The 17,379-nt window shown below is 42.3% G+C and overlaps 2 protein-coding genes across 5 annotated transcripts; both read left to right on the forward strand.

Annotated features, from left to right (window-relative positions):
- The first annotated feature begins 1,094 nt into the window (after window positions 1-1,094).
- LOC118235115 (glucose-6-phosphate exchanger SLC37A4-like) lies at window positions 1,095-12,122 on the forward strand. Of its 4 annotated transcripts, none has more exons than XM_035432147.1 (11): window positions 1,095-1,232; window positions 2,053-2,159; window positions 3,160-3,894; window positions 4,484-4,716; window positions 7,211-7,454; window positions 7,955-8,110; window positions 8,533-8,618; window positions 8,816-8,926; window positions 9,226-9,291; window positions 9,558-9,696; window positions 9,915-12,122. In XM_035432147.1, exons 3-11 carry the CDS (start codon window positions 3,747-3,749, stop codon window positions 10,079-10,081), a joined length of 1,350 nt encoding a protein of 449 aa, XP_035288038.1. In that variant the 5' UTR covers window positions 1,095-1,232; window positions 2,053-2,159; window positions 3,160-3,746; the 3' UTR covers window positions 10,082-12,122. The 4 variants fall into 4 exon arrangements, with proteins under 4 accessions (XP_035288038.1, XP_035288040.1, XP_035288041.1 ...); XM_035432149.1 differs by having other exon boundaries at window positions 2,053-2,143; window positions 9,915-10,081; XM_035432148.1 differs by lacking the exon at window positions 1,095-1,232 and adding an exon at window positions 1,277-1,447 and having other exon boundaries at window positions 9,915-10,081.
- Window positions 12,123-13,075: 953 nt separating this feature from the next.
- LOC118235103 (40S ribosomal protein S25-like) lies at window positions 13,076-16,308 on the forward strand. The gene is made up of 5 exons (XM_035432121.1): window positions 13,076-13,160; window positions 13,898-13,990; window positions 14,190-14,373; window positions 15,036-15,133; window positions 16,235-16,308. Exons 1-4 carry the CDS (start codon window positions 13,158-13,160, stop codon window positions 15,128-15,130), a joined length of 375 nt encoding a protein of 124 aa, XP_035288012.1. The 5' UTR covers window positions 13,076-13,157; the 3' UTR covers window positions 15,131-15,133; window positions 16,235-16,308.
- Window positions 16,309-17,379: the final 1,071 nt, after the last annotated feature.

A 17,379-nucleotide genomic window follows, 5' to 3' on the forward strand; every position in this document is an offset into this window, starting at 1 on the left:
TGAGCCACTGGTCTGAAGGCAGGAGCCGAGTAAATATAAACGCCCCTCACAAAATTTAAATATCGCTCATATTTATTCCTCTAGCTACATCTAGTGGTGAAATAATTCAGGAAATTGCGTACTAATGGTAATTACCATGCTATTTTATCAGTTTATCAACCCACTTTATTATATACGGTTCTCTTTCGGACCGGCTATGTAATGACTTGGATGAATTTATTGCAGTAAAGTTCCGTATACCCGACTCCTATTGGATTATCCGATTGTTTCAATGAAATGTTAATGTAAATTTATATTCTACTTTGACAGCCTGGCCAAGTGCCAAATTTTTTGTTACTACAAGGCATTATCGGCATGCTTGTGTTCCTGGTGCCAAAAAAATTGCAGATACCGACAAGCAAATGCTTTTTTCTAGCATGTGCTTGTCGGAATCTGTTTTCTAATTTGAGAATACAGATATTTTGATTCCAATATCGAGATCCAAATTATCAACATTTTTCGAGAATCCAGATATGCCTAATCAGTGCACGCATTGATCTCTTTTTGTCTGGTAGCCTACTGGACTGACAGCCTAGAATTATTGGCTATTTATCGTAGAGGTAAGAATGAGATTCATAAAATTATTATTTGTCATTATTAACACACAATTATTTGCAGCATAGTAACAACATGCCGCCAACTTGGAAGTGGTCTCCCAGTATGAGGTTGTAGGTTGAAAACCTCCGTTGACAACCCAGGCAGAAATCCAGCGCTGTTATTCCTTTCATAAAGGCACCTTTAAGCTCTACTGCGTTTGCATCCGTCGAACTGCATAAAGAATATGCGCGAGTCGCTCAGTGTCGCCAATGCTCACGTAACATTAACGCACATCTTCTTATTTTGGATGTAGCCTATACTATATGGTGCCTACAGACTGTATGATTATATCAAAGCGGGGCTACAAATGGTACATCAAATTAAATAGCCGATGTTATGCAGAGGCGACAGGGCAGCAAGCGCGTATTCCACTTCTGGCCGCATGAGTTCGCGTGCGCGTGCGCGTGCATGGCATACGCCGCAGCAGGCACGGTCGATGAATCATACAGTTCAGTGGGCACAGTCCACGCGCTTTAAGGATGCTCAGCGGAAAGACTGACAGCAGCATTCTCCAGTCCCCGCCCACTTTAGGGAGGGAGTTCCTGGCCGGGTGGCTTGTTACGACAGCCGGGAGAAAGAAGCACGGTCGCAGAGAGGTACCGTTCTTAAAGTTGTCCTCTAAATAATAGCTGTTACAGAGAATTTCTACCTTCATTGTTGAAAATACATTTACGTGCAAATTATGCCCTTTAAGTCATGTTTAGATCTTAACCACGTAAACTGTATGCATTTGCTTAATTTCGCATGCAATTTCTAGTAAATGGTCTCTATTGGATTTACTGATTTCATTGAGAAGCCTTAATTGCATGCGGTAACTATCATTAGGCTACGTTGTCATTTTCCGAAGCCTACGTTTCCTACGGATTCCTATTTATGTTTCGTGTTGGACACAATTGCTTGAAGATGCTATTTCGTATAGCCTAGCCATCGCCTATCTGTATTGTCATTGAGATAGACCTGCACTAGACAGTTATTTAAATGATTGAATTGTTATACTTCCCTAAACATAAACGTTTCGTACCGTTATAAAATTACATTTAAATTCCAGATAAATTACTTTATAAATAACTCGTGAAATATTGCGTGTAGAACATGGCCTACAATTGTTTATAAAAGGGATTTTTCATTATTTAAAATGTCAGATTGTCGTAACATTTTATATCCATATGTGAAGAGCAATTTAGTGAAGAACAGAGCGCGTTCATGTCCTGTAATTTTTGCCAAAATAAGACAAGCTTCGTCTGGACAAGCTTATGTTTTAGGCTATAATGCAGTTATATAAACTGGTTTAAGGAGTTAATGCCGTGGTGTAATTATTTTAAGCGTGCGTTTGGCAATTCGTTATTTGGCAGGTGCTGGACCTTGATCGCTGAGGTTAAGGTTCCCATCTAGAATAACATCTATGTCCTATTTCAGGACACTGTCCGAGCAAGACCAAAAAGTGAAACGCAGTGTGTCCATCGATGCCCGTTCCTCTTCATTAAGAATCGCTGCCAACTGTTAGCAGGTCCGTGAAGATAGTGGTGAGAACTGTATTCCTCTTTTAGCCCGTCTTGTCCTCTTGTCCTTTATCCTCCTTCCAGGCGTGTGCGCCCTGCTTAAATTTATTTGGGAAATTTGGGTGACTTGGAAGTTTACCAAAACTGAGAGAACACACTGTGCTGTTCAGAGACGCGAGAGGAAATAATTGCGTTTTCTCTGAAACAATGGAAAGGGGATTAAATTCCAGAAAGTGCTAGAGATAGAACTTCTCCAATAAAGTTTTACTTTTATTTATTTATTTATTTATTTATTTATTGGCTATGGAAACGTGGTCCGACGTTTTTATGGAACCCAAGTGATAAAAAGAAAGACACTATTCTTTTTCATAAGTTTTCATGATTCTGATGAGCACAATTGGCCCAGATATAAATGCATTGGTCGATGGCCACATTTTTATATGCATCTGAATCGTAACTATAGGATCAAAACTTTGTTTATTAAATATTAGGTGGTGAAAGTCACAGATTATACAGTAGAAGTTTTGAACTTTCGGCAAGTTTCACAGGAACACGATTACATTTTGTCTCCACAGTTACGCAAACTTTCCCAGTTTAAGATTAGATGCTGATTATTGGGTTTATCTTTACAATAAACGTCTAATGCAAATCCTGTCAAAACAAACTCTTAATCTACATAAAACAAATTCTTCCTTTTACATCGCATTTAGATAGCAGAGCATTTATTTCATTTTTAGTACTGTTAATTAAAATATTTCCAACTAAGCTGACAAAAATGTACTGTAGCCAGTCCTGGAATTTATAACTGTCTTGGAACTGTCCTTGTACTATAAAACCCCATTCAATTGTATCTTAAGAGCAATACTCAAGGAAGTGATAAAAATACTTCCCCTTTCTCATCTACTACCCTCTCTTTCTCCTGATTTTTTTTTCTGTCTCTGAAGCATGAAGCTTGTGTGTTTATTATGTGCTGCATGGAACAGACTGGGGGATCTGTTCTGAATACCACCTGTTTCCCTTACAGGTTTTCCGTTACAGCCTCTACATTCCCCTGTTCTGAACGGGTCTTCTAGTGGGCGTGCAGGTCCTGCCGGGTTCAGACTGCACATTAACTGGACAGACCGAGAAGCACCCAAGACAACATCCGTGGAGCGGAAATATAAACGCTTCCCAGGAGAGGAAGAACGGAACGACTCCAGCTGGAACCAAACTGGCAACCCCTGTCCCGAGACATTACTGTAGAACCCCCTTCCCCCCCGCCCCCCTCCTGAATTTTACCTAACAACACATGACGCAGATAAGGAGTGAACATGGACGAATGTTAATTTCTACTCCTCGCCTCCTCGTTGTTTCTTTTGAAAGGGAAAAGAGCAACAGAACACTCCTTACATCAGCAAGATTAACCACTGACCTTTCACACTCCTGATTGCATCACTGTATGTCACTTAAAGTACTCTCCGCACTTGGCCATTTGATACAGTCTAATGGTGCTTCCCACTTCTGCATGAGTTCCAGTTCCTGTGCTTGGATCAAGAAGAGGGATTTTTCCCATATAATTTATTTATTATAATTATTTCTAAAAATAAGTTTTCTTTTACTGCTGGTGAAGTCATGGGTGCGACAGGCTACGGGTACTACCGCGTCAGCATCTTCCTGGCCATGTTTGTGGGCTACACCCTGTACTACTTCAACAGGAAGACCTTTTCCTTCGTCATGCCCTCGGTGATGGATGAGATCGAGCTCGACAAGGATGACTTGGGTTAGTAAGACCTCACTACACTCTACATTTGAGTGTTATGTCTTTACCGTATCTTAGAACCTTTGATGTTGTGTTGATGTGATGGAAATGTAATGCTAACAACCTAGAATGTAAAACTCTAGCATGATTTGTCATGACCAGACCACAGCAGTTATTGTAAATTATGAATGGAGTCACATGGTAATGCTTAACAGGAAGTGGATAAGTAAGACATGGAAGTTCTAGACTACCTCAAAGGACTGTAGATGGGCACCTTTGTGGAAGAGGGCTTGCATAAATTGTTATGACCTGGGCCCTGTTTCACAAAGCTAGATTACTGTGTTAGCTGGATAACTGCACTGAGTAAAACTCAGAACGCTCCCAAATCTGGAACATGGACTGAAAGAAAAATGAGCTATTCCGGGTTTTACTCAGCGCAGTTATCCAGCTAACTCAGTAATCCTAATTCGTGAAAAGCTTGATAACTGCACCGAGTAAAGTAATCCTGCTTTGTGATACAGGCCCCAGGCTCTGGCCAGTGTTCTTATGTTGACTGTGCGTGTGTCTGTCTGTCTGTCTGTCTGTCTGTCTGGCCCCGCCCCCTCCCCAGGCCTCATCACCAGCAGCCAGACTCTGGCCTACGCCATCAGTAAGTTCATCAGCGGCGTGCTGTCCGACCAGATGAGCGCCCGCTGGCTGTTCTCCCTCGGTCTCTTCGCGGTGGGCGCCGTCAACGTGGTCTTCTCCTGGTCCTCCACCGTGCCCCTGTTCGCCGGGCTGTGGTTCGTCAACGGGCTGGGCCAGGGCCTGGGGTGGCCCCCCTGCGGGAAGGTGCTGCGCAAGGTAAGGCTGCCGCCCCCTGGTGGCCCCCTTCAGTAACGCACGCCTGTGCACGTGCTCAGTCGCATTCTCTCTTGCCCGAGGTGAGCAGCAGGTTATGCTCGGTGTTCGGTGTTACTCAGCACTTAAGCCTATTTGAGCAATTAAAGGAGTTTGAGGACGGTTACTTTACCTGACCTGGGATCTTTGATCTGAATCTGAATGGTCGCTGATTTTAAGGCTAAAAAAAAGCCAGTAGATTCTACTTCTCTCTGAGGCTAAGATTAAATTCTGCTTTAAAGGTCTGTGTCTCCATGTACCACTGCAGCTCTGGTCCCGGAGAGCCACGCAGTCTGCTGGTGCTTGTTGCTACTCAGCACTTCATCAATTAAAGCATGGATGCCAAACTCCAGTCCTGGAGGGCTGCATTGTCCGCTGGGTTTCAGTGCGTTTCTGCACGAGTGATAAACTGAAGTCACTGATTGGCTAAAGAGTCCACACAGCTTGTTCTCAAGGCCTTAACTGGCTGCTGATTGCAAGGAAACCACAAATACCAGCAGACACTGCAGCCCTCTCGGCCTGGAGTTGAAACCCCTGAATTAAAGCAATCAATTAACAGTTAACTCACCTCACTTGGTTATCTTGGATCTGTACCGGTTCACTTATATTAAGGTGACAACAGAAAGCAGAAGGCCCTGAAGTTAGAGAAGACTTCATTATGGGATGGATTAGTGCTAAGCACGTCATGCGTTTGAGTTTCAAATCAATCCTTCACCGAAAAGCCGAATAACACAAAAAAGAGCAGAAAGCATCATGTAGAGGCAGCAGTTTGTTCGTCCTGTCTCCTGTGATCTGGCTCTTTGCCATTGGTCAGTCTCTCTGAAGGAGGCCCCTGTGACTGAAATGGTCAACCTTGATCTTTATGGCTTGGCACAGCCTTTATCAAGCGTCAGTCACACTCGCTAATGCCAGCTGAGTCATTAGCATCACATGCTCACAGTGTCATGTTCAAATCCATAAAGAGCCACATTTCGCCTGTAAACAAGTAATAAGATATGTACAGATGGGTGACAAATTAAAGGAAACACTTGAATAAATGAGTGGAGAGACATAACGAATGCAGATGCTTTCATACAGGTGTACTGCATGATACAGTTAAGCAATTAACATCCTGTCATGCTCTGTGGCATGTTTTAAATATGCTGAGCAGGCCAGCATCCACCACCATCATCAAAACACCAAATGAGGCAATCTTTTGTAAGAATTGTGTTCCATCCCTCCAGTAGAGTTCCAGAGACTTGTAGAATTTATGCCAAGTTGCATTGAAGCTGTTCTGGTGGCTCGTGGTGGCCCAACACCTTACTAAGACACTTTATGTTGGCTTTTTAATTTGTCACCCTTCTGTATGTACATGGGACATATATACATTAAATCTATGGCAATGTATTAAGGATTCCCCTCTTTGAAATGTGTAGTTTTCCAGCACTTGTAAATATAAACTATAATATAAACTGTAATATAAACATTCAGTTCATTAAGCTCAGTATTAAACAAATAAGTGCTTGCTGTATAATATGTGGCAAAATATGAAATAGCAACACCTAAATATAAAATATCGTAGTGTCAATAGCAGTAAATAGTAATGTGCCACATATGATATGTTTACGAAGATGACAATAGAATCCTTATATTCATAATGGTATAGTAAGAGAGATGAACACAACATTACTGTTTATTTATTACGCGTGGACAAAACCATGTTTACCTCTTGAGAGCATTTGGAGTATCCTTAGACATAACTTCAATTTATTGGAGACCCCCATTCACAATCCAGTGTGTACCAACACGAGTCACCGGTGTGACACTAGAAGGAAGAAATAAATAGAATGAATGCTCTTTGGAATGTGTTCAGTGTTTCGGGGTGAGGGGAGGTCACGGCTCGTGTTACCGCCTGCGATATTTATAGCCACCCCCGGCTGTGTCTTATTTAGGTTTAGAGACGGGGGGGATCTCTCCATAAAGGAGACAATAGCGAGCAGCTGCGATTGCGATTAGCGGCCCTGTCTTCGGCTTGGGCGGACTCACGCGCGGTCTTAGACCTCTGGATGATCGAGGCATTAGAAAGACGCACTCCAGAGATTGCGCCATTTGGTCCTCTGTCAGCTGCCAAATTCAAGTTTGCTCCTGGGAAAGTCAGGCACTCTGACAGAGTAAGGGCTAATATTAATAGGCTACCGGCACGCACAACTGAGCGTAGGAGAGTGAAAGATAAGTGTTCTCTGATGTAATACAAAAAAATACACTTGAATATAGTCTTGTTTTTTGTGGCTTATCCAATAAAACAGATTTTGCATGATGTCACGGACCCCATTTGTGAACTTTGTGAGCGGTTTACCGATTTAAAGACCGATTGTGGGGTCCCGAAATATTTTGCTTCCTGTACAAAAGCTGCCATGTTAGTGTCCCAGATCTTCTCCCAAACGCTTCCCTGTGGGCGTCCCGCCCTTCTCTTCCCCAGTGGTACGAGCCGTCCCAATTCGGAACATGGTGGGCGGTACTGTCCTGCAGCATGAACCTGGCGGGGGGGCTGGGACCCATCGTCGCCGCGGTGATGGCCCACAGCTACAGCTGGAGGACCACGCTGTCCTACTCCGGGATGGTCTGCATGGCCATCTCCGTCCTCTGCCTCCTCTTCATCAAGAACGAGCCGGCCGACGTGGGCCTGCCCAACATCCAGCCCGCGGCCAAGAAGGGCAAAGGAGGTGAGTGGGTACTGTGAGGTCACGGGTGTACAGCGTGGTGATTGGTGAAACTCAGCTAGCCGATTTCACTAATTAGTTTTACCTCTTGGCTTATGAACTGTGCTAATTATCATAACCTATATACAGTAATACACTTAAAAACACACCTCACACAACAGCTAGGGCAGGGCTGCCCAACCCTGCTCCTGGAGAGGGTGTCCTGTAGGATTTCACACCAGCCCTAACAAATCACACCTCACTGAACAGCTAGAGATCTCGCTGAGCTACTAAATGGTACGTAGAGTCAGGTGTGCCAAATTATGGTCGGAGTGAAAACCGATAGGACGTGTGGATCTCCAGGAACAGGGCCGGTCAAGTTACAGCTCGGCAATTTGCAACATCTCACCGTGACGCGATGAACGTGGTGAACACCCCCTCACCCCCCCATGGAAGGCCTGTGAGTGTGAGTTCAGGAGGGGCCTAAAGGCTTTCTCCCCCCCCCCGTCCCCCCCCAACTCCAGGTTCCAGTCAGGAGAGCACGCTGAAAGAGTTCCTCCTGTCCCCCTACCTGTGGCTGCTCTCCATGGCCTTCCTCATGGTGTTCGGCGTGAAGACGGCCTGCACCGACTGGGGCCAGCTCTTCCTCATACAGGAGAAGGGCCAGTCCGTTCTCATGGGTAAGGCCGTCAAATGTATGAAGGTTAAGGGGGAATTTTATTGAGATAAAAAAAAAAAAAAACATTTGTTACATCAATTATTTTTTAGATGTGAAGCACCTCATGGACCTGGCTTGTCACACTCACTCATTCTCTCACACACTCCCTCCTCACTCACTCACTCATTCACACTCATTCACTCATGTTCATCAGACCACAAGGGGGCGCTATTAGCACTCATGGTGCTTCACATCAATGACAATGTGCTTGATAAGGGATTAACAGAATAGACTACAGTACATATTTGAGTTCTGTCAGAACAAAGGGACATTGATGGGAGTTAGTTAATTAAAGGCTTATTGTCTTGTTTCCCAGAGTGCTGTTCAGTTGAGTGCGCTGGCTTGTTGGTTTGTGACTATGTCGTCCCTTTGACCTCCCCATAGGCAGCTCCTACATGAGTGCGCTGGAGATCGGGGGGCTGGTGGGTAGCGTCGCCGCGGGATACCTGTCCGACAAGGCTGTCGCCCGGGTGAGTGGTTCCCATCCTGGGGACGTCATCACATGACATCATTTTTAAGAGCCACTAGCTAACAGCCTACTCCATTTATCAGGCAGAGCCTCATAATGGTTATTTTGTATGCACTGATATTCACATCGCTGAACGCTCTTCCTCCTGCTGCGTATGTAGGAGTTTTAATTCCTTGTAATGCATCACGTCCTTTGCAGCAAGGACTGCGTAGCCACGGCAACCCTCGCCACGGCCTCCTCATCTCCATGATGGTTGGGATGTACGTGTCCATGTACCTCTTCCGGGTCACCGTCAGTCCAGACACAAAGGTCAGCAGTAAATTTTACTTCGGTTTTCCTATCATTCAATAAAAAATTACTAATTTTTAAGAGATTTTAGGATCTACTGTACTTTTTCAGTACTTGGCAATGCTGTAGTGTTTTTCTATGTCCTACTGATTTGGACAAGTATTTAGCATTTTCTAGAACGTGCCTTTGAAAGTATGCGTCTTCTAAAAATTTGAAACACTGACTGTATCACGTTGACACAGTTGCTGTTTAATATGTGGCCCCTACCCTGATGCAGTGGGTCTGATTGGAGTTTAATCTTTGCCCGTTTGTTTACACAGGAAGTTCCCATTTGGATGGAGGCACTTCACCCTTTCTCTGTCCTCACGGGTTTATCGGAACAAGAGGTATCGTCTCCCTCTTCTCTCTCTTCTTCTCTCTATCTCTCCAGTGTGTGTGTGTGTGTATATGTGTGTGTGTGTGTGTGTATGTGAGTGAGTTTGTGTGTATGTGTGTGTGTGGTGTATGTAAGTGTATGTGTGTGTGTGTGTGTGTGTGTGTGTGAGTGTGGTTGTGTGTGTGTGTGTGTGTGTGTGTGCATGTGTGCGGTGTATGTAAGTCTATGTGTGTGTATGTGTTCGTTTATCACTGCTTTCTCGCTGTGCCGCCCCAGATCTGGATTCTCTCTCTGGGAGCCCTTTTTGGTTTCTCATCCTGTGGACCAATCGCATTGATCGGTGTGATAGCCAGTGAGAGTGCACCTTCAAACTACTGTGGGACATCACACGCTATTGTTGCCCTGATGGCAAATGGTAATTATACTCTTTTTGCTTTTTAATGTCCAGAATAAATATCACTTACTGACTCACTGGCACACTCACTCACTCACTCACTCACTCACTCACACACTCACTCACTCACTCACTCACTCACTTTCTTACGTTTAGCAGGCTGAGGATTCTCCACAAGGGGCACTCATGGTGCTTCGAGTCACTGACACTGTGTGTCCTTGTTTTTGTGCCAATGTCAGTTGGTGGCTTCCTTGCTGGGCTGCCGTTCAGCACCATTGCCAAGCACCACAGCTGGGACATGGCTTTCTGGGTAGCGGAGGTGGTCTGCGCCGTGACGACCGTCGGCTTCTTCCTGCTCCGGAACATCCGCACCAAGATGGGGGCCGTGCCCGAGAAGATCGACTGATCCCCCAGACCACATGACACTCCACTGCCAATGAGGAGAGTCCAGCCACTGTCACAGCCAATCAGTCCCCTGTAGAAGCTTACTCTGCACTCTGTGATAGGTCTCCCAGAAGGGGTGGCAGAATCAGCCGATCAAATTTCTGTAAATACAACCCTGAAGAATACTGAAAAGTGCTCACACTGTCTCAATTGTAAAGCTTCACCAGTTTTAATATGTTTGGCAATAACCTTTAAACTGTGATGCATGAAAGTTGGTGAGGCTCTGCAGAAGACGATGCAAAAGCTTTTATTGTAATACATATTCTCTCCAAACAGCCTTAGAAAGGTACATTATAAACACTACACTGCCAGTGTGGTTTAACCCAAAGCATATTGAAGAATAATCGTTAGTGTAAAAAAGTAATAACAATGACGAAAGTGATAAAGGTTATGATGTGTAAATGAGCAACGTGAGGGTGTAAATAATGTCCATTATCAAACACATAAATAACGTTCCACAATTTTCAGCACCATCAGTTACACTCAGTGTAGGAAACACTCATGAAGGATAGCCTCATGTCTACAGTACGATACTGTAACTTGACAACTGTGAACATGAGGTCAAAACAACATGACCCAGAATGCAGTTTGAACCTAAATGACCGAAAGGTCATTCATAATGCATGCCAGTCCTGCACACAGTCCTAGTATTTGTCCGTATTTATTTTAGATGCGTTTTAGACTTACTGTACACTATCTACCTATGGAAAGCACAGCTGGTCCACCACTGTGCAACGCAACATCGATTTCAAGCACTGACGACCAGATTTTGAATGTAATTTACTTCTTAAATACTATAAATGGGCCTGAAACCCTTATCTATGTCTATGGAATGTAGTACGTCTGGTTTATTCTCCACTTAGTTTAATTAATGATAGTGAGAACGTAATCCTCATTCAATGTGCATACTTGTCTTATAACATTGCCAGTTTATACATGTATTCACCAGCAGTAAAACTACTTTTTCATTATTACAGATTACATTTTAGCTACATTACATTACATTTTAAAGATAATGAGGGAAAAGAAGAGCAAGAGCTGAGTTTACATTAAGGTTTACATATTACATTATGTTTGTGAAATACAGTGGTACTTTTATTCATTTTGGCCAATATGTTTTGCCTTTAAAATGTGAATGTTTAAAGGGTTTTCATTTATTTGTTTTTAAATCTCCTTTCAGTGTAAATGATGTGGCACTGTAGGGGGATTCAGTCTAACTGAGGAGTTTCAAAGTCCTGGCGGGCCACAGTGTCTGCAGGTTTTCGTAGATTCTTTTTAATTAGCAGCCATTTTTTTTAACAAGATGTCAGGAATCTTTACCCCAATGATTCCTTAAATAAATCTCTTAAGTGTTGAACCAGAAGACACTATGGCCCTCGAGGACTGGAGTCTGTCTCCACCCATTTTGTTTTTAATATAATGAATATGAGCTGGTACTTTGCAATTTGTATGTCAGCTTAATTTTAGTCAACCTTTTAACCTGAAAATAGTTTTAAAAAATAATATAAAAATAATTTTTGCCTTGAAGATTAAGTGTACCTTAGAAAAACCATACCTTAGACTGAATCCCCTCAGATTCAAAATGACCTGTTTTGTGTTTGTAAATCTGAAAAAATAAGGTTTTGCTTTTGTGATATTTCAATATGCCAGTACACTTTTTGTTCTTTCTTCAAAATATAATTTGTGTTTGATGAACGTTGTGTGGAATGCTAGGCTATGACTGGAATGAGACCCGTGTAAATGTATTCATGGCCAGAACATGACAATGTATTGCACAACTATCCATTTCTACAGACTCACAGTAGATGACTGAGTGATGAAACCAGTTGTTAATTGCAACACTACAGAGTCATATAAGCTGCATCTATTGATGCGATATGGTTCTGTTAGAATCTGTATAGATGGAACTGTTAATGAATAAGTATTATTTATGGCTTTTTGAGCACTAAACTTGTTAGATAACAGCATCACAAAAAAATACAATAAATTATTTTTCTTTGCCATCTCAGTTTGCTCTTTGGCACCTCTTACTGTCCCTGCGTTCTACAGATTTGTGAAACCATTTGGGTTGTGGTGGTGGGGCTGGGCCAGGGTTAGCATGGTGGGGGTGCTCCACAGGGACCTGCTGGAGCAGACCGGCTTCCCTGGGGCCCTGCAGGCCGCCCTGAGGAGGAACAGCGCCACGGACAGCACCGCCACCGCCAATGCCCTCCTCACGCCTGCCTACACTGCCCCGATCCTTCTACTGTCACCCAGGTGAAAACTGTCATTAAAACTCATGGAGACTGTCATGACATCACTGGTAGAAACAGACACACCTATGACACCACTGGAGGAAGGGGACTCTGCCATGACATCACTGCAGGAAATGGACTCACCCATAACATCAATGGTGCGAACAGGGGTAGTCATGACAACCCAGCTGGTGATCCCTACAACTGAGGAACCTTTTTCACCCAGTCACTTTAGAGGCTGTTTGCCCTTACTGGTGGTAGGGGGCACTCGGCAAGATACGGGGCACATCTCTTGTTTCTGTTCTTGCAGTGAAACTGAGCCCCTGTCTGCTAAATCATCGCATATACCATAGCTTGTTGTAAATTATAACCTGTGCCACATACCGAAAAATTGCTAATAAAAAACTGGATGTTTACTTCTTGTTTTTATTTTTTTTTTAGTGAATTGTTCAAATTTGCACAAAGGCTAGTCTGTACAATTTTTTCATGCAAATCTCTGTTAAGATATTTCTTTGTGAATTAATTTTAGCAAATATTTTTTACCAACGACTGACTGAATGTTATATTGATGCATGCGCGTCTGTACATCTTCTAAAACATGAGATGCTGATTATATTAAATTCCGTTCCATAATATAGTTTTCAGTTTCATTGGTTTCACCAGCTGTGCGACACAAAAGTGGTATGCAAAAACTCTATTTCCCAGATATCACTGTTTCATTTGTATATCCGGTACGGGTTGTCCTAGGGGCTCGACAAAGGGTTGGACTTCCTCTCTCTCCCGATATCTCGACGGAGGTGCAACATGGTGAGAGACTTGGATCTATTAATAAAGGAATAATTCAACGTATTTGCGCATCATTGTTTATAAAGTTGGTATTAAGAAGTGCATAAAGACTCGTTTATTGTTGAGGGGTATAAATTTGTTAGTGTTAGCCTTTTATCATTTCATTTTTTATACATTCTTCAGTCCGTAGCTCTCACGTTTCGTATGGTCCATGACTGTTGTATGGAGCTAACTTGCTTGCAACGTGGGTGAGGCCTAGTTAGCGAGCTAGCTAGTATAATGTGGATCCGCGTGAAATTAATCTAATACATTTTATCTAATAAGCGATTTACTGTAGACTATTATTAAACGATCTTGAATATATAGAAGTGGACAGCTAGCTAACGTTAGCAAAGTGTAAATTCCCCCAAATAGAGCACGTGTGGCGCTAACGTGCATAGCTTTCTGTTACTTCCGATTGTCGCTTTTAATTTTATGTTAAAACATCGTAACCCTCAATATTGCAATCTCGCTTGCGAGTATCGAAGGACATTTTTGTCACTTGCTTTTTAAAGCAAATTGTCTGTTTCATATAAATGCACTGTTCACAACTAACGTTATGTATCGGAGTTAATTTTACTCGAAGATCTAGAGCTAGTGGATTGATTTAGCTGGTTGTGTTTCGTTAGCCATTTGAGATTTAGTTTGCGAGTGTCTGAAGTTATTTTAAGTAACTTTTTGTTGTTCACTGTTCTAAATGTCTTATTTGTTTTCTACAGCCTGCCAAGGACGACAAGAAGAAGAAGGATTCGGGCAAGTCCAAAAAGGACAAGGACCCCGTCAACAAGTCCGGAGGCAAAGCCAAGAAGAAGGTACTTTATAACGTCGTTACGAGTGACATTATCTAGTGTTTTTAATTGGGGTTAAATTGGATGAGGTCGAGGCCCGTGTGCGATGCTCTGCATTTCAGTTTGCGCGAGGTCGTGTTCTACCACTGTAGCAGAACGTGCACCTCGTGAGTTTTCCATTGCTTCGGCCTTGACCCCCTTCTCTCCCTTCTGTCCCGAGTAGAAGTGGTCCAAGGGAAAGGTGAGGGACAAGCTCAACAACTTGGTCCTCTTCGACAAGGCCACCTATGACAAGCTGTACAAGGAAGTGCCCAACTACAAACTCATCACACCGGCCGTGGTGTCCGAGAGGCTGAAGATCAGGGGTTCCCTGGCCAGAGCTGCCCTCCAAGAGCTGCTTCTCAAAGGTTCGATTCCTGTGGCCTTCCTCTCCTCTCCCCTGTCAGCCTTAACACTGCCATTCCTGAGTTATCAGCCTTGCATATAAAGTAAAGAAACCTATACACTGTGTTTTGCAGGTTACTCTTATTACCATGTTGAAAACTGCTAGCATACCAGTCAACAAACCTTTATAATATTCCGGTAAATTTTTATATGTGGCAGTAAGTGAAACTTACATGAGAAACGGTCTGGGAGAGATTTTGATTTGTTTCTCTGTTGTCCGCTATAGGCATCTGTGGGTGAATTTGCCATGTGTGCAAACACCCTCTCCCAGAGTAATGAATTATGAAATTTTGGCTTTCTTTTGTTAATTTCCCCTTTGCCCCCACACCTGTAAGAGGTTGTTTGCGTGTTATTGGACAAATTGATCAGGGGACAACATCCAGGCAATAAATTATTGTCTTCAGACAGTCAGTGCTCTTGGTTCTTTTCCAAGATGGAGTTCCTTTCGATGCAGGGCTCTCTAAACCAGTGTATTAAGTACGTTTAATGTTGTATGGGTCCAAGTTAGTGTAGGATTTTGATTGTCTTTGTTTTGAATAATTGTATTTGGCTATTTGCATTGTCTGAAAATCATTTATTTTAGTAGTGTGACTGTGCATACTTATGTTCTCTCTCACCCATCTAGGCATGATCAAGCTTGTGTCAAAGCACAGAGCACAGATCATCTACACCAGAAACACCAAGGGTGGAGACGAAGCTGTTCCTGAGAAGGAGGCATAGAAGGTGGGTGCATGATCTGTGAAGAGCTCCATAGGGTGGCTGTTTCTCCATCTTAGTTCTTTTTAGTTCAGTTTTCTTTTCTTCCCACATTCATTACCTCACTTGGCTTTTTTTTTTAAACTTGTTTTGGGATGGTTCAGGTGTAGTTTTTCCCATTTCCTGTTTAAGTCTTTGCGACAGTGTCCCTTTAGCCCTTTGAAGAGTTGGTGCTCTGGAATTTTTTTTCCCCAAAAATCTTAAATCAGTGTTCTAGAATTCCATGGCTTTCAGTTACCCCTAGTGATTGTTACATCAGCAATAGAATGTTCAGTTTAGAACATTCTAATCACATATTTGTTTTGTGATCACACAAATTAAAGGATTAATGGGCACTATATCAATTGATTCTAATTTAATCGATCTTGGCACTGAAAACCACCAGCCATGCTGGTTTTTAAGCCTCTCATGTTCATGATTATCAGTGCTCATCTGTGCTAAGCACTTTAAATCTGTTTTGGTAAATGTGTGCTTTGATTGGGTGGAGGCAGGTTTGTTTGAAATGGGTAAAATGTGCTTTTGGAAAGTGTGCTTGAAAATATTGCCACTTCGTTGTGGAGAAATGGTAAATTTATGAGTGATCTGTGTGGTCAGTTCAGTGAAGAGGTGCAGTTGATCTACTTCACATCTTTTTACTGACCTCGAGCAGGATATTGACTTATTTAAATCAGGATCTATGCTCATTTGGCAGCCCAGTCAGTGTATCAGACCTGAGTTGGGCTGGAAACCAGCATACTATACAGAGTGCCCCCCAAAGACCAGGACAGGCAATGACATGGGCTTTAATTTATGCTGGTTAGGGTGTTCGGAACTGTATGGATCCCCTGATCCTAACTTATGTAGTTTTAAAAAATCTGAAGATGGTTGTCTAACATTTAGAAATGAAGTGCCTTTACAGTATACAGTGTGTAATTAGCAAAGATTTGCCTTGTGAAATGAATAGTATGTTTTTTTTTCATTAAAATTGTGTGCTGAATAATTTCACAGAAGCATGCTAGTATAATTGTGCTCTTAGGAACTCTTTAGTGTCTACTTATTTTTAATCTCTTTTTTTTCCTCCCCTCACAGGCCCTGCTGTCATGATTCCATTGGTTATGTCTTGGTATTGTAACATAAATTGAATAAAAACACAAAAACTCTGAGTAATTGTCAGTTTTTATTTGGACATTCTACACTCGCAGATCTTTGTAAATAATTAGTGTGCAAAATGTACCTGTGGACCTATCAATTCAACTTAAAATCTAGATTGCTTTATGTATTTATTTGTATGGAAGGACCCTCTGTTCTTGCATGTGAGAAATTAATTTTACAAGTAAGGTCCCTCAAATGTGGATCATGTAAACTCTTGATTTGCCACCAGAGGGCAGTATCACAATGGTTATTGGGCCAAGTAATTTTGGTTTGTATTACATGTTGAGGATATATTATGTGGTTATTTTCATGACTGCACCAATAACATTACTGATTTAAGCTTGAAAGACTAAGATGGGAATGGCAGCTTTTATTCAGCCATTTAGACTAGATTTCTCACCTCCTTGGGACTCCAATATTTATGTGCCAGTTTATCTTTGTGAAACCTTGCCATTAATTTTGTGTACCATGAGGACAACTACATGCACATACAGTCAAGAGGAGTTATTTATACAAAATTATTGTATAAAATGAGACTAACAATAATTCACATTTTCTGCTCAAACAGTTTACTGAACCTTTTTTTATTCAAGTAATATTTGAGTAATAATATTTCTCAAAAAGCTAGGGGTCAAAATAATTTGCACTCCAAAAATACAACCAAAGTGCCACCTGATGAAGTTCTATTACATGCACACAAATGCCACTGACATAGTATGTGAAAAAACGTGTTAACATGAGCAGATGCCTACTTTATGCTAGGTATTCTTTTACTGAAAATACACATGACATTAGTCTTCTATGGAAAACCATAGGCCTGTTTCTAAGTCACAAGGTTGTGTTTGCACTTGGATGCACAGAAGCCCTTAATGTTGCATATTCACTCTGATATTTACGTAAGCCTTGTGATTACAGCCCTAAAGAACAATATAGGGACTAGCTGCTAACGCAATGTGGGCTACTGAACAATAATGTGCAATCACTGCGACAGAATTTGAAGTGCACATCAACAAAGATGATCATGCACTCAAAGACCAGAAGTGTAGGGCTAAAACCCTCTCTTCTGCACTCCAATTATGGAT

This window comes from Anguilla anguilla, chromosome 9 (genome assembly GCF_013347855.1).
Source record: "Anguilla anguilla isolate fAngAng1 chromosome 9, fAngAng1.pri, whole genome shotgun sequence".
Taxonomy (NCBI): domain Eukaryota; kingdom Metazoa; phylum Chordata; class Actinopteri; order Anguilliformes; family Anguillidae; genus Anguilla; species Anguilla anguilla.

Excerpts from the sequence above, each read along its gene's own strand:
- LOC118235115 (XM_035432147.1), top strand. The coding sequence starts at position 3,747 with ATGGGTGCGACAGGCTACGGGTACTACCGCGTCAGCATCTTCCTGGCC. Across the intron at positions 4,717-7,210 it reads GCGGGAAGGTGCTGCGCAAG|TGGTACGAGCCGTCCCAATT; the intron begins GTAAGGCTGCCG and ends TCTCTTCCCCAG. Across the intron at positions 7,455-7,954 it reads GGCCAAGAAGGGCAAAGGAG|GTTCCAGTCAGGAGAGCACG; the intron begins GTGAGTGGGTAC and ends CCCCAACTCCAG.
- LOC118235103 (XM_035432121.1), top strand. Across the intron at positions 13,991-14,189 it reads GAGGCAAAGCCAAGAAGAAG|AAGTGGTCCAAGGGAAAGGT; the intron begins GTACTTTATAAC and ends TGTCCCGAGTAG. Across the intron at positions 14,374-15,035 it reads CCAAGAGCTGCTTCTCAAAG|GCATGATCAAGCTTGTGTCA; the intron begins GTTCGATTCCTG and ends TCACCCATCTAG.